The following is a 15,481-nucleotide window of genomic DNA, read 5'->3' as shown; positions in this document are numbered from 1 at the left end:
ATTTGTCATTGTATGTATTTGACAAACCAGTCACTGATCAGTAGTTTAGGGTTCTGAGGGCTTTACTTTCTCATCACTTTAACATCTTCACAACAGTCCTGGATTACATAGCTCACTCATAATTATCACATGGAAAAGTCTCAAAGTAATCGCAGTTTTTTGATCTTTGCTGCTTTCCTGGACTCTAATGAAGGGTTTTTATTTATGTCCTTGTTTTCGTCCCACTTATCCATTATTATTTTAATCTCTCCCACACACTTGGTGTGAAAATAATGCTTTTAGTCTAAATGTTGGGCCTTCTTTAATGTTCATCCACCTACATGGCACATGTAAAATCTGCACCTGCTAACGTGTATTTGTTTGTCGCCAAACCAGTTTAAATGCAAACACAGTGGCCTAACTTTTGAGGATGTGGTTCTTCTTATTTTTTTGATTTCATTACTTTGTCTCTTTTGTTTGTGGTGTTGTTGTATTTTAGCAGTTCTAGACAAATAATCACCTCCATTTAATTAAAAAACAGGTCCAGGAAAGTTACAAACGTCATTGGTAGCTAGTTTTGAACAGTGTGGAAATATTCAGGATGGATTCATTTTCAAAGATGACATTAGTGCTGGGCGTTATACCAGACAATTGGTATTTATTTATCTTTATATCATTTTTTTCTGTGTACCCCAACCGGTATATGGAAAAACAACACACATGCTAAGGGCTTAGCTGAAGAAGTAACTGCAGGGACGATCATTTTACTCCCCCACCTGAAGAGATAACACGTCTTAACTGAGCTCGTACATAAAAAGAAATCCTGTTTTATCAAAAACAAGCCCCCTATTTCCTTTGTTTCCCCTCAACTCTTGGTCTGCTGCAGTGACTGATGATGGCCTAAGTACATATTGTAAAATTCACTTAAAAGTTTTTCTTATCTTGGAAAATGGTGTATGCCTGTTCCCATGGAATATTATAATAATAAAAACAACAGAAAACCCTTTATTCTGTATCAGTTGTTTTTCTTTTAACGCTGAATTTGATCTACATACAAATAAACGCGTCCGGGTCTTCAAATGAATAAATATTATTCTTGCTTAAATAAATAATATGCCTTTATTTCATGGTAATACTAGTAGTGATTGCTGGTGTCACATAAAGGTGTACTCTGGAGCCTCGATGCTGTTGTGCACAGTCAGCGCTCCTGTGTTGTCCAGGCTAAAACAAGGGTAGACATAACTTTGGAAGTGGCAGTGGAAAAAGGTGTGTAGGTGTTGTTCCAGGTCTACGTTAAAGAAGGACAGAGTCTCCCTCTCATAGTCCAGAGCCACTCCGATCCGCAACGGGTTCACCGTAATCCTCAAATCGGGACTCCAACCGTTGTGTAGGAACTCATATCTGTGTCTAACGGGAAAGAAAATAGAAAGGATATATTTGTTTCTCTTACTCTTTTGGGATAATATTCCTTCTCTGATGCCAAACGACTGTGTTGACCTTTTACCCTCTTATCAGTTGCCAGTGTTCTGACCGTTGCCACAGACTTTGGAGATGACAAATATTGAAAATGCCATTTAAAGCATTACAACGCTATAAGTACTGAGCATTTAAAAAGTATTATGGGCTCTGTCTTTGTGCAAAATGGCCACCTCCATAAAGCAAGTATGTTTTTCTCAGGCTAAGATTACACAGTTGGAGTAAACGCTCCTAAAAGATGACCCTAGTTCTTGATGATGAGATTCGATTGATCCCACATTGGGAAAATTCACTTGTTACAACAGGAAAAAAAAGGTCAGGGCTAGTTGAGTGATGAGTGCAAATTTTAAATAAAATAAGACAAAATGAATGAAAAAAATAACAGAATTATACAAAGTACTTTTTAGATTTACATTTATAGATTGTCCAGCTTGGATGCATAATTAAGGTATTTTATTTATGTCGTATAAAGTGCAATTTACAGGTGGACAGTGAAGGATCATTCACAGACAAAGAAACATACCTTTTTCCTCCTTTTTGTTTTAAGTAGTGTCATCATAATAATGGCAAAATTATATATCTACAATTCTTAGGCCGATGTCTGCACCAGTTTGAGTCTGGTTCTGCCCAATATTTCTCTCCCCTGACGTTACGCGATTGCTCATGTAATCTGTTGCCGTTCTCTTTCTTCAACATGGTCTCTGCCTTACGGTGTAAAGAGCCTTGAGATAATGAATTTTGTGACATCTGTGAGAACTGTTTTAACAGATTGTGCACCGTTACCTGGTTGGAGTGAGAATGTGTCTCATACACCAGGAGCTGTTGTTGGCTCCCAGGTACGAGTTCCTCTCCGCGTCCTCGTATGCGACTCCAATCCTGAACTCGGTCCCGTCGTCTACCTCGACCTCCCAGTAATGTCTGCACCGCACTGCGATCAGGTCTCCCAGGACAGCGACACACCTGTAGAGTACACACACACGTGTGGCACATACTGTGTTTACGTTCATTCCGGAGGAGGATCTTCAGTGTTCTCGTGATCAGCCAGATCAGATGTTCGTTACCTGGTGAAGGTGCTGTGATCGAAGGCCATGGCACTGATGGGCAACTCCTCGTCTCCATAAAACATGGTGAAGCCGTCTCCAGAGATGGACAAGCAAGGGTGAGCAGTGTCCTCCAGGAGGTGGAAGAAAGTCCCTGCAGAGGTCAAATGTTAGTGAGAACTGCTAAAATAAATGTAAAGTCTTACTAAGACTATGTTAACTTTAAAGACTCTTTTAAAACATCTCTAAATATATATATATATATATACATATAACATATAATGGGTATAAAAGGTCTGAGGGTGACCGGACCTCGTCACTTTGGAACAACCTGCCTCTTCCACATGCTTTTATTTGCCTATTTGTACCGTCTAAAACAGTATTTCCCAAACTTTTTCTATTGGGGACCCACCTTTTAAAGAACCAAATTCACGTCATAATTTCTACAATATTTGAAGAGATATTTCAAAGAGATGTGATACATTACTCACCACAGACCCAGTGTTTTCATTAAGCAACAACCAAAACAAAGTCTGAGAACGACTGTCGTAAACGACTTTGGATCCCTTTTAAAAATGTCCTATGAAAATAAAGATTATAACTGTTATAATCAGTAAATTAATATTTACTTCAGAAGCTTACTTTGCCTTTTATTTTCACAATTCATTAAACCAGGGTCAATTTCTGTATTTAAAATGTACTGTTTGATATTTTCAGGACTCACCATATTCAAATTTAGGTGAACTGATGGGATTTCAAGTCCACATTATGGCAGAAATTAATGATCTAATAAGATATATATAGAATAAAGGGTAACACTTTACATTAGGGAACACATATTCACCATAAACTGTGCTTACTCACATAAGTAGCATACGAGCCCTTTATTAGTAATCATTAAGCATGTTATTAACACCTTATTCTACATAACCTATTATTCTACCTATATTACAATATGAATTAAGATTTTTCATAAAGATAAGGTGTTAATACGTGCTTAATTTTGACTAATAATGGGTACGTTTGTTACTTATATGCATGTTAGTAAGCACCTAGTTATATAATATAATATTCTTTCTAATATTTCAGTAGTTAAAGTAAAAATGTGACTGCTGGGATTTCATTGTTGTTCTTGTGCACAGGTCGACCCCTGACGCCTCTCACCTGTTGTGGAGACGGTGATGACGTCGCTCCTGACGCTCGGGCCGCCGATGTTGACCGCCCTCACAGAGATGAGGTAACGGCGTCCGTTCTGCAGCTGGATCAGACACTGACAGGCGGGAACGGCGACGATCGACCTGGAGGGTGAAAAACCCATGAGTCACAGGGAACAATATAAGAAAATATCAACTCTATAATGACGACCGCACTGATGTAACACAGAGCGGTCGACTGAGAACCGCAGCGTATTTGGACCCTGTAGCCGTTTCAGTGGATTAATTTGAGATCTTTCGTATGAATGCGTTTGACGTTTCTCTGACGTGACTCATGACCCCGAACACTAGAGCAGGATTGTGACTGAGGCCAAACAGAGCTGCAGGAGCTGAAGCTAAGAATAGATGGTTTTTCTGGGACAGAGAGTATCATGATTCAGCAGCTCTTTGAACCACGGGACTGAAAAAAAAAAAAAAGAAAGAATATCCCAAGAAAGCACTAACACAGGCTTTTTGTTTATGGGTGTATTGAAGCAAAAAAAACCCAATATGAACAGCCCAGTAAGAACTAACGTTGTTGGCTACTGCGTTTGTGTAATTGCAGATCCAGTGGAGCGTTCCTGTTTTAATGATGTTACTTTTACTTCACCCGTGTCAGCTCTTAAAACAACACGACGACTCTCAGGAAACAAACAATAAGCCTTTATTGGCTCACATTTAATTCACTGCCCATAACTGTGTGAGTATAAATGGATCAGACCAAATTTACGATGCTTTAGTTGTTTTTTGTTGCCATTGAATAAGCCCATGGTTCTCAAACTGTGGTACGTGTACCGCCAGTGGTACGTGAGCTTCCTCTGGTGAGGAAAATCGGAAATACTGTTCGACTGTATATACTAGGGTATGTGATCGGAGTGGAGCTGAGGAGTTTTGAGTTGTGAGAGTGTGTAGAAAATTTAACTAATAACAAAAAATATATCATTTGAGAAAATGATTTTAGTAATCTGATCTCAAGTGGGCCGGACCAGTAAAATAATATCATATAACCTATAAACAACAAGGATATTCTCTTTATTTGCTCTTTATTCTATTTAATGACGTATTTTTCTTTTTTTACAAAACATTAAAATGGCACAACCTGACCTTTCTTGCGGAAAAATAAGTGCAATTTCAACAATATAATACCAGAATGTACCATTTACACTTTACAGCTCTAATTGTGCATTACTTACAACTTATAGATCACTGTGGATCTACAAAGGCACAAAACATTTAGTCACAGGTAAAATGTTGTATTTCACATTATAATTAGATTCTAATCATGTACAATTTTCATAAATTCATCCTATTCTGCTGATTCTGGCCACTCCATCTTTATCTCATTTGGTTATACCAGCGTCTGAAATGATCAAATAATCTTATTGGGAATAAATCTGCCTCCTGTCGAGCCCTTATGAGTTTGGTAAAGGTAGGACTGAGCAGAGGAGTCAGTTTCTCTTACACACTAGACCTTAGTCTAGTCTAGTCTTAGTCCCTCTGTCTACAGTCTATATATTTATTTATTTATATATATATGTATATATTTCACTTTTTCTCACAGTCTGGAAAGTGCACAGTACACAGAACACAGTAATTGAAGGTCTCCAGCCTCAGTTTGTATGTTTTTATGACTCTGCAAGACGTTAGAACTTGTTGATGCAGACAACAGTGGGTCAGCAACTCCTTATTTATTTGTTTCTGTGTCAAGTGTATGACGATAACACTTCTTACTCTGTGACGCCGCTCTCTGTGCCATCAGTTCCCACCTCGCTCAGCTCCACGGTGTAAGAGTCGACAGGATTGGAGTTCCCTGACTCCCAGCGGATCATGGCAGCCTCTGGACAGCTGCTACACTCCCGCTGTTTAATCACTGGAGGTGAAGGCACTGGAGGAGGGTGAGGAAATAAAAGTTTTTTTTCATCATTATTCTCCACATCAACATTATTAGGTGCCTGCACCGCAATGCATTTAGGGCCTCAACTCTAGTAGAACTAGAGTTGAGGCCTAAATGCATTGCGGAGCAAGCATCTCTTATAATCCTACGCGTTTATTCCGCTTGAAATTATTCCTCTTCCTCCCGTTTTTCGCCGCGTAACTCGTCCCGCAGCTTTGAGAAAACCCTGACACAAGTTATATCAAAACGTGCGGTTTGATCGGGAATGGTGTGCTATGACTTTTATAAGGGTTTCGCGTAACCATGGCGACAAAAATCGCGAAAAACCCTTAACGAGTTCCACATAGACATGAATGGGAAACGGACGGCAAAAGTCGACAAACCAAGCCCGCTTTGGAGCCTCACAGTGTCGTCATACTTTAACGTAGAAACGTGATTTTAACTTTAAACGGGTCACAAGACTTGGGACTTTTATCACCTAAGTCACGGTTTCGATACATATTACGGTTTTTCCACAATCGCAGTTTAAGTTTTGCAAAAAAATGTTACGTTTTTAATTTTTATAATGGGTGTGTATTGCGTGCGTGGGCGGTAGCTAGAGTGTACACTGTAGTGAGAAGTAGAACATTATTCACTTAAAATCTCCAAACAAACTCCTCTCCTGCCCACAATTTCCAACTTAAACAGACATTTTTTATATCAATATGTTGCTATGGTTGTTGGCTAACCCTGTGTGTTGTTTTTATTTTAATACGATTTGCGGTTTTTCTTCAAATCACCTAATTGCGCAGAGAGTTCCGGTCAAGGTCCCCATCGACTGCCATGTTAAAAATTTAGATTTGGACTTTTTGAAAAGTCAAGTTCAGGACATTTTAAAACTGTGATTACTCGGTCAATTCTCACCCGTTTCTTACGAAATTAAATGTGGACGCTGCTCAGAGCCTTGTGGCGCTCACAAACCAAGAATTTTAGCTCTATCATTTACCGTTCATGAGATATGACAACTTTAAAAGAGCCTGTTTTCTCTGTTGTCTGAGGTTTTCGACAGAGACACAGGTGCGTGTGTGCGTGAGGTAAGGAGGAGGAGGAGGGGGAGGGGCTAGGGGGGGCTTGTCAGTCTCCAACTATCTAAATGTACTTCTCCACCACAAACTTTGACACTCAACTCCTCCCACAGTTTTGGGAAAAACCCCACACATCCTATATCAAAACGTACGGTTTGATCGGGAAAGGTGTGCTATGACTTTTCTAAGTGTTTCGAGTAACCATGGCGACAAAAATCCCCAAAAACTGTGCAACCATTTCCACATACACATGCATGGGAAATGGTCAACAACATGATCAGGACCAAGTCCTCTTTAGAACCTCACAGTGTCGAAATACTTTAATGTAGAGACCTGAAACTTTATATGTGACACCAGAGACCCGTCCTGAAAATGTCTGCCGAAGGTGACCTCACTACAGGAAGTGGAACACCCGAAACAGGAAGTTTATTGTAACTTTGCCATACATTGACCGATCTGCACGAAACATCGTATGTGAGACAAGGGACCCGTCCTGAACATGTTTAGGGACACGCCCTTGACCCAACGGGAAGTCAGCCATTTTAAACAGGAAGTGCCCACTAACTTTGCTGTAAATTGACCGGTGTGCACGAAAGAGGATATATGAGACCAGGCATCCGTTTTGAACATGTCTAGAAAAGGTGACCTCCCTACAGGAAGTGCAACACCCGAAACAGGAAGTAAAGTCTAACATTGTCCGATCTGCACGAAACTTGACAGATGTGACGAGGGAACTTCCCTGAACTCGGACGTTGCCCGAAAAATCGACATGCCGGAAGCTGCAGGCACCATCGAAATTACGCCGGCGGAATTTTCTAGTTTCAGCTGTAATCTCTCACCTGTCATGTATAAGGCCTTCTCGCTGGCTGGGCTGATGCCCGTTGTGTTGGTGGCCGTCACCCACAGCTCGTACTGAGCGTTGGGCAGAAGATCTGTCACAGTGCAGTGGGTCTCCTTCACTTTTACTTTGCTTACTGTAAAAAGAGACACAGGAGGTCAGAACTCAGATAAATCCGTGAACAGAACAGGGAACAGAGGTGAGTTTGAACGTGGTGTATTTCAGTAGCTGCTCTAGTGTTTACAGAGAATGATCCAAAAAAGGGAGAACACATCTAGTTTAGCAGCAGTTCTTTGGGAGAAAATGCTTTTCTGATGCCAGAGGTCAGAGGAGAATGACCTGACTGGTTTGAGATGATAAAACTGGCAACAGTTACCCAACCAAACCACTCATTAAAACCAAAGTATGCAGAAGACCATCTCTGAATTCTAGAAAGTATATTGAAAATATTTCATTTTTTGTGTTTTTTAGATCATGACTAAACCTGGCAATTTAAGGGTTAAAAATAAAAAAAATATATACATTTTGTATGGAAAGAACATGTCTAAAACCTAAAAAAAAACAAACAAAAAAACAAATGTATACTAACTATTTTTATAGCTATGTACTTTCATGCGCAACATTTGGTGTGCTAGGTGTAAAAGTGCTAGTTTTTCAGGCCATTTGACATTACACAAAAAATAATAATGCAAAAAAAATGCCTCTGCTCATCTTTTACATATACCAGGCTGCAATAATCAAAAAAATAAAAATCCGGTTTGCATTAAGTATATTGAAAATATTAAATTTTTTGTGTTTTTTTGATCATAAAATCAAGGTGCATCATTAATAAACATGGACATTTAAGGGTTAAAAATAAAAAACATATATGAATATTTTATATGTATGGAAAGAGCAGATGTTGGTCTAAAACCTAAAAAGAAAAAAAAATATATATATAAATGTATACTATTTTTATAGCTGTGTACTTTCATGCGCACCATTTGGTATGCTAGGTGTAAAAGTGCTAGGATTTCAGGCCATTTGACATTACACAAAAAATAATAATGCAAAAAAAAAAATGCTTCTGCTAATCTTTTACATATACCAGGCTGCAATAATCCAAAAAATAAAAATCCGGTTTGCATTAAGTATATTGAAAATATTAAATTTTTTGTGTTTTTTTGATCATAAAATCAAGGTGCATCATGAATAAACATGGACATTTAAGGGTTAAAAATAAAAAAACATATATGAATATTTTACATGTATGGAAAGAGCAGATGTTGGTCTAAAACCTAAAAAGAAAAAAAATATATATATATAAATGTATACTATTTTTATAGCTGTGTACTTTCATGCGCACCATTTGGTGTGCTAGGTGTAAAAGTTCTAGGATTTCAGGCCATTTGACATTACACAAAAAAATAATAATGCAAAAAAAAATGCTTCTGCTAATCTTTTACATATACCAGGCTGCAATAATCAAAAAATAAAAATCCAATTTGCATTAAGTATATTGAAAATATTAAATTTTTTGTGTTTTTTTGATCATAAAATCAAGGTGCATCATGAATAAACATGGACATTTAAGGGTTAAAAATAAAAAAACATATATGAATATTTTACATGTATGGAAAGAGCAGATGTTGGTCTAAAACCTAAAAAGAAAAAAAAAAAAATATATATAAATGTATACTATTTTTATAGCTGTGTACTTTCATGCGCACCATTTGGTGTGCTAGGTGTAAAAGTGCTAGGATTTCAGGCCATTTGACATTACACAAAAAATAATAATGCAAAAAAAAAAATGCTTCTGCTAATCTTTTACATATACCAGGCTGCAATAATCCAAAAAATAAAAATCCGGTTTGCATTAAGTATATTGAAAATATTAAAAATTTTGTGTTTTTTTGATCATAAAATCAAGGTGCATCATGAATAAACATGGACATTTAAGGGTTAAAAATAAAAAACATATTTGAATATTTTATATGTATGGAAAGAGCAGATGTTGGTCTAAAACCTAAAAAGAAAAAAAAATATATATATATATATAAATGTATACTATTTTTATAGCTGTGTACTTTCACGTGCACCATTTGGTGTTCTAGGTGTGTTAACGTAACTTTTTTGAAGGCACAGCTAAGGTTTACCAGGTGTCCTCTAAAGTGGTGAGTGATTTTTCATTTTCATGTTTGCAAGGTGTGGAACACCCAGTGAGAAACTTTATTAGATTTCCTCTGTACTTAATAAAGTGTGTGTGTGTGTGTGTGTGTTATACCATATGGTGTACTGGTGCTGTCTGCTGGTGTGTCCTCCAGCACTGGTCGGTAATAAAGCTCGTAATACTCCACGGTGTCGTCAGAGAATAAGCTCCAGCAAACACGCAGGGACGTCTGAGAGGCGGAGTTGGGCATCTGGGGGTTGATGACGGGCGCAGACGGAGCTGTTTATAGAGTGGATAAAAAATGACATTATCATTTAATTTACCGTTCAAATACGTACAGCAATAAATTGCAACTTTTTGTGAGAGAATTAGCAACATCTAATGGATGATGACTCCTCCTCCTCCTCCTCATCCCTGTCCCTTTCCCAAGTGCATAAGGGAACTACGGTGGCCTTCACACACCACAAAGGATGTAAAGCGAACTAAAATGAACCTTCATCTCTTTGTGAATCAGACCTGGGACAACATTGATGGTGTCCATCATGGTCTTCACATCTGACAGATCAGACGGTGGCGTGTGGAAGTCCAGAGTCGTCGACAGCGACAGGTCAGTCTCCTCTTTGGCAAACTCCTGGATTCTAGAGGAGGATCACAAGGAGCACAAGCTCGTAATCACGTCAATGGAGTCGAGAATTATGGATGAAAAAGATTTTCTTTAGGTGGGACTAAAAATATATGGCTTGATAGATTACACCTTGATTTGGTGAGCTAGCTGAGATGTCTTTGTCCTGAAAATGAGTCTCACCCCCAATAGGAAAACACACAAAAAACTCTGCAACTGTTTCAAATTCTAAAAAATTGAGAAAATAAAGTAGAGAAAATGAACGGGAGGAAGAGACGACTCCTGCTGTGAGGCTGCAGTACCGCTGATAGAGGAAGAGGGAGACAGAGAGCAGGGCCATGTTTGTTTAACAGCTGCTTTGATAGGCAAGGCAAGGCAAGTTTATTTGTATAGCGCCATTCTTACACAAGGCAATTCATAGTGCTTTACAGGCAGGAAATACATTTGAAATTAAAACACAATCAATTAAAAAATCAAGTAAAGTAATTAAAACCATTTAAAACATCAAACAATTTAAAATCAAGCAGAAATGAGTGTAATATAAAATCATTTGAAATTCAAGCACAATAAATTCCAAAATCAATTATGAAATTAAAACAATTAAAAACATTAAACAATTTAAGATCAACAAGTTAAAACATTTAACAACTTAAAATCATGCAAAAAAATGCAATCTAAAATCATTATTTTAAAATTATTAAAATCATTAAAAAGGAAAGTTAAAGTGGTTAAAATTGGTAATATTAGAAAGCTGCAGTAAACAATAATGTGTTTAACCCTGATTTAAACAAGCTGACAGTTTGTGCACGCCTCAGGTGTTACCAGAGTGTTCTGTATTATACTAATGTACAGTAAATATATACAGTATATGTGTGTAATATTGGGAGAAGGTGAGGCACGTAGGGTTAGTTGTGATGCTTAGTGTTAGGTAAAGGCGCAAACCGTCAATGATGTGTCCTCTGAGATATGAAAAACAAGTTTGCATGTACACGTATCACTTTACTCTGACTTAAAAATCAACTTAACAGCTTCTCGACCTTTTAACCACATTTTTCCAGGTAAACAAATGTGCTCAGTTGTCGTTAAGGCAGATTTCTATTTCTTTCGAAATGATAAAGCAATATAGCAGTCGTATATATCGTTAGTGATTAGTCACAGTGCATGTGTCATACTCACTGAGCAGCGTCATGGTTTACCTTTTAATGGCGGGCGTGACTGCCTGTCAACAAAGGTCAAATTAAACACATAAACAACAGAGTCAATATTGAACTTGCTGCTTAAAGGTGACAAAGTTGCAGTCTTAAGTTGTGTCTGTTTCATGAATTATTTTAAGTTTATACATGTTTAAATAAATATAAGTTCATTACAGTGCAGATACGGTGCCTTGCAAAAGTATTCACCCCCTTGGCATTTTTCGTCTTTTGCTGCCTCACAATCTGGAATTAACATGGATTGTTTGAGGATTTGCATCATTTAATTTACAGAATATGCCAACAACTTTGAATATTTTTGTTTTATTTATTATTATTATAATAATATTACAAAATAGGTACACATCCAATGGGGGTGAATACTTTTGCAAGCCACTGTACATAATGTATATTGGGAGACAGACCATAAACAGGTCCAGTGTGTAACATTGAGGAGGGTTTATTGGCACAAAGCAGCAGGAGGACGATTTCACACTTTGAAGCAAAAACCTTATATACAAACAAAGAAGAACAACATTCTCTCAGGTATTTGACAGACACTGTAGATCCCTGACACGCATAGTAAAGGTGAGCGGATGATTTGTTGCAATCTGCAGTCTCACCATTAGATGTCACTAATTCGTACGCGCCGGACTTTGATTTACGTCATTTTTGATGATGAAACTGTTCTATTTTATTAGATGGAGGTTCGAAAAACAAGATAAACGGCCAAATATATTGACCTTAAAAAAGCCAAAACATATTAGCCAATTAGGTTAACCTCTTAAATCAGGGGTGTCCAAACTTGTTCTAACGAGGGCCAAATTTGATAATGTAAAGATTTCTGGGGGCCAAATTTACACACAAAGGCCATGTTTTATAATAATGTTATTGTCCTTGAGTGAACAAATGATACAATTCTGCATTTCTTTCACATCTGGAGTCAGAGATATCATAATAACATAATAATGGAACAGGAAATGACATGCCATTGAGGCCGATTTTCTGCCCCAGTCCCTCCTGGGCCATAAATAATACAGTATAGAACTGAAGCTGCGGGCCGTACAAAATCTGACTGAGGGCCGTCATTGGCCCCCGGGCCGGACTTTGGACATGCCTGTCTTAAATGAATGTATACAATTATAATCTGTAATCTGCACAATCATGAGTGCATGCACTAACCTAACAGAACCTTAACCTAGTCAAGACATTCACATTTTACCCATTAACTGTTTTGGTCTCTGCAGGTCTGGACAAGTCTTACACTCACTCACCTTGAGAAACAGCCTCTTGTCCTGGCTGCGGTAGATCTCCTGCGCCGTCTCGATGAGCTCCTTGGAGGAGTCCAGTGCTTGACCACAGGACAGCAGCTGCTTGTACAGAGCCTCCAGCTTGCTCTTCTTCTCCTCCTCCAGTGCGGACGTCCTCTCGTCGTATCTCTGCGACAGCGTCTGCAGCACGTCGTTGTAGTGCTGCTCCAGGTTCTGCTCCTGACGGCCAAAATTCTCCTGTCGCACAAAATGTTTGCGTGATCACGGTGTTGCACTTAGAGGGTGAGACATTTGTGATGAATTAAGCAAAAAAAAAGGAAAGAAAACTCGCCCTACCACTGAGCCACCATGGCTCAATCCTAACTCCTCAGTTAAATACAGTAAATGTCATGTACTGTAAGACTTTTACTGAAGTAATATGATGAAAAAAAGTCACTTTAACTTCTACCAAAGTCATTTTCTGGTAAGATACTTGTACTTTTACTCAAGTATCCCTTAAAGGTACTTTATACAAGACTGTGTTTGAGAAGAACAAAACAAATCAAAACAACAAAACATAAACACCCAAAATTGCCTAAACCACTCGATTACAACAATGTAGACTTTGAAATGTGACGTCTACCTCCACAGTCAGAAAGATTTCCTCCAGATGACCTGCAAAGTTCTCCATCTCAGCGACCTTTCCTTGCAAAAGATTCCTGGTGTTGTCGATTTCTCTCTGGAAAAACATGAAAATCACTCTTTTTTTGGTCCATTATCCAGGATGTGCTGGGTTATTATGAGTTATGTTCAAATTATAGACATTCTAGATATGACACATTTCTTATAAGTGTAACGTCAGTCAAAGTTATTTTACAAAAGAAAAGAAAAATATTAATACCCTGATTTTTTTTTACACATACTGTATATATGTAGTAATATACTACACATATGTATGTTTGTATAAGTGCACGGTGACTTTAAATAAGCCTTTTATAGGAAAGGGCCTTGCTTTATAGAGAGATCCCTCCATTTGTGACAATCTGTATTCTCACCATTAGATGTCACTGTTTCTTACGCACTAGACTTTTAAGTCAACAATCTGTAATCATTATCCACAACTTTGTTCTTCAGAGTTTTCAGAGCCATTTTCCAGCTGGAATCTGAACTTTGTGAAGCACTCACTCTCCCACACCAAACTCCGAAGAGAAAACACATTTTTAGCTCACACAAGGACACAAGGAGCTGCTGTCTTCTTCTGCTGCTTTGGTGAGTTTGTGTACTTAAAATCTCTCACGTTAATCTGAACAAAGGATTCCAAACACTGAAGTCACACAGTCACACATTTTAACTCACAGTGGATCAACTATACTCCTGTGAGCCATGGTGTGAAATTGTTGATTTTCTCAATGGACTTTGGTGTGAATAGATCTTTCAGGACCTTTTCAATAGCCTGTTTTATCACATCTTGCATTTCTTGATATTTCTAGTCGTATAATATATATATGTAAAGTAAAAACCTCGGTTTCTCCCTCCTTAAACACATCATCATCATCCAGTCCATCGTCTGCTCCAGTGGTCGAGGGAGTGCTGCTCTCGCAGGGCTGAAACCGAAGGGACTCGTTGGTGCCGACAGAGAACCTCTGGAGGTCGGAGACGTCTCTGGTCGGCCGTCCTCCTCCGTCTGGACCCATGTGATGGGGATTCATGGTGGAGGACGGCGAGTCATGGTGCTCGGCTTCCTCTGCAATCACACCCAGTCTGAGCTCATACAGGTCCATGAGGAGAAGGTCTGAGGGAGCACAGGAGGTGATCACCACAAAAATAATCACCAAAGACTCTACGCATGTGTGAGATTTAAAAACATCACACCTGAACCAAGCAGATTAAAATGTTAATTAAATTATAATAGCAGTTTAAAACCTTTTATTTTAAAGAAATCGCTAAGTATATGAATGAGGAAGCACTTTTTTACAGGCACCAGGTGTTGTAGAAATTATGATGTATATTTAAAACAAAACTAAACCCACAATAATCAATTTGCAATAACCAAACCAAAAATAATGCAGTTTGCATGAAGTAAACTGCATTATTTAACTGAAAGGAATTCATTTGTTGTGTGGTTTTTTTAGACCATAAAATGAAGGAGCATCTTGACAAAACTTTGCAATTTAAGGGTGTACAATTTTTGGTGTTTATTTTGCATATGAAAAGGGAATGTAAGGTAGGCTATGATAAGGGTAGACTTATTATTTCCCCCTTTCTATACATTCAATAGCATGTTTACATATATAAGACAAAACACCGTGTTTGAAGGGGACACACATGATTGAAATAGAATATATCAAATCAAAGCAAGTTTACCTGGAGTAAATTCAGTGATCCAGTCTCTTCTCTTCTAAACAACCATGTCCGTCCCACAGTTTCTGTCCCACCGGTCAACAACAGAGAGACAGTGAGACCCTCTTCACTCTGGAGCTGAGACAGAAATAGATGAGCCTCAGATGACTCACATTTCACAGGCATGTCAAACATCCAGGCACCAAATTATTGATTTATTGAATAAATCACATAATGATGTCGATTGAACGTCAAATTTTTGTTCACTTTGTAAGAAAAAGTTTCATCTTTCATTTTTTTTAAAATATGAAATCCAGTCTGCTCTGATATTAGAAGCTGGAAAACCCCGAGCATGTGATTCAAAGGTTAAAGTTGAACTAACGGTGCGTTTAGGTGCGCCTCGTAAAGCCCAAACTCAACCCTTCAAAGTCTTTTGAACTAATATT

At 38.1% G+C, this 15,481-nt stretch overlaps 1 protein-coding gene across 1 annotated transcript; it reads right to left on the bottom strand.

The window, feature by feature from the left end:
• Nucleotides 1–671: 671 nt before the first annotated feature.
• fsd2 (fibronectin type III and SPRY domain containing 2) lies at nt 672–15,198 on the bottom strand. The gene is made up of 13 exons (XM_083900643.1): nt 15,060–15,198; nt 14,216–14,487; nt 13,339–13,434; nt 12,720–12,953; nt 11,452–11,474; nt 10,150–10,271; nt 9,748–9,912; nt 7,486–7,620; nt 5,420–5,573; nt 3,660–3,793; nt 2,517–2,649; nt 2,239–2,415; nt 672–1,386 (listed from the first exon to the last, which is right to left on the bottom strand). Exons 2-13 carry the CDS (start codon nt 14,474–14,476, stop codon nt 1,134–1,136), a joined length of 1,887 nt encoding a protein of 628 aa, XP_083756769.1. The 5' UTR covers nt 14,477–14,487; nt 15,060–15,198; the 3' UTR covers nt 672–1,133.
• Nucleotides 15,199–15,481: the final 283 nt, after the last annotated feature.

Source organism: Microchirus variegatus, assembly GCF_963457635.1.
Source record: "Microchirus variegatus genome assembly, chromosome: 14".
In the NCBI taxonomy this organism is placed as follows: domain Eukaryota; kingdom Metazoa; phylum Chordata; class Actinopteri; order Pleuronectiformes; family Soleidae; genus Microchirus; species Microchirus variegatus.
The sequence above is the reverse complement of the archived record's forward strand: the minus strand, read 5'-3'. Positions and strand labels throughout refer to the sequence as shown.

Coding starts and splice junctions, on each gene's coding strand:
- fsd2 (XM_083900643.1), bottom strand. CDS start 14,476: ATGGACCTGTATGAGCTCAGACTGGGTGTGATTGCAGAGGAAGCCGAG. Junction 12,954..13,338: donor AAATCTTTCTGACTGTGGAG/GTAGACGTCACA, acceptor TTTGTGCGACAG/GAGAATTTTGGCCGTCAGGA. Junction 2,650..3,659: donor CATCACCGTCTCCACAACAG/GTGAGAGGCGTC, acceptor TGACCTCTGCAG/GGACTTTCTTCCACCTCCTG.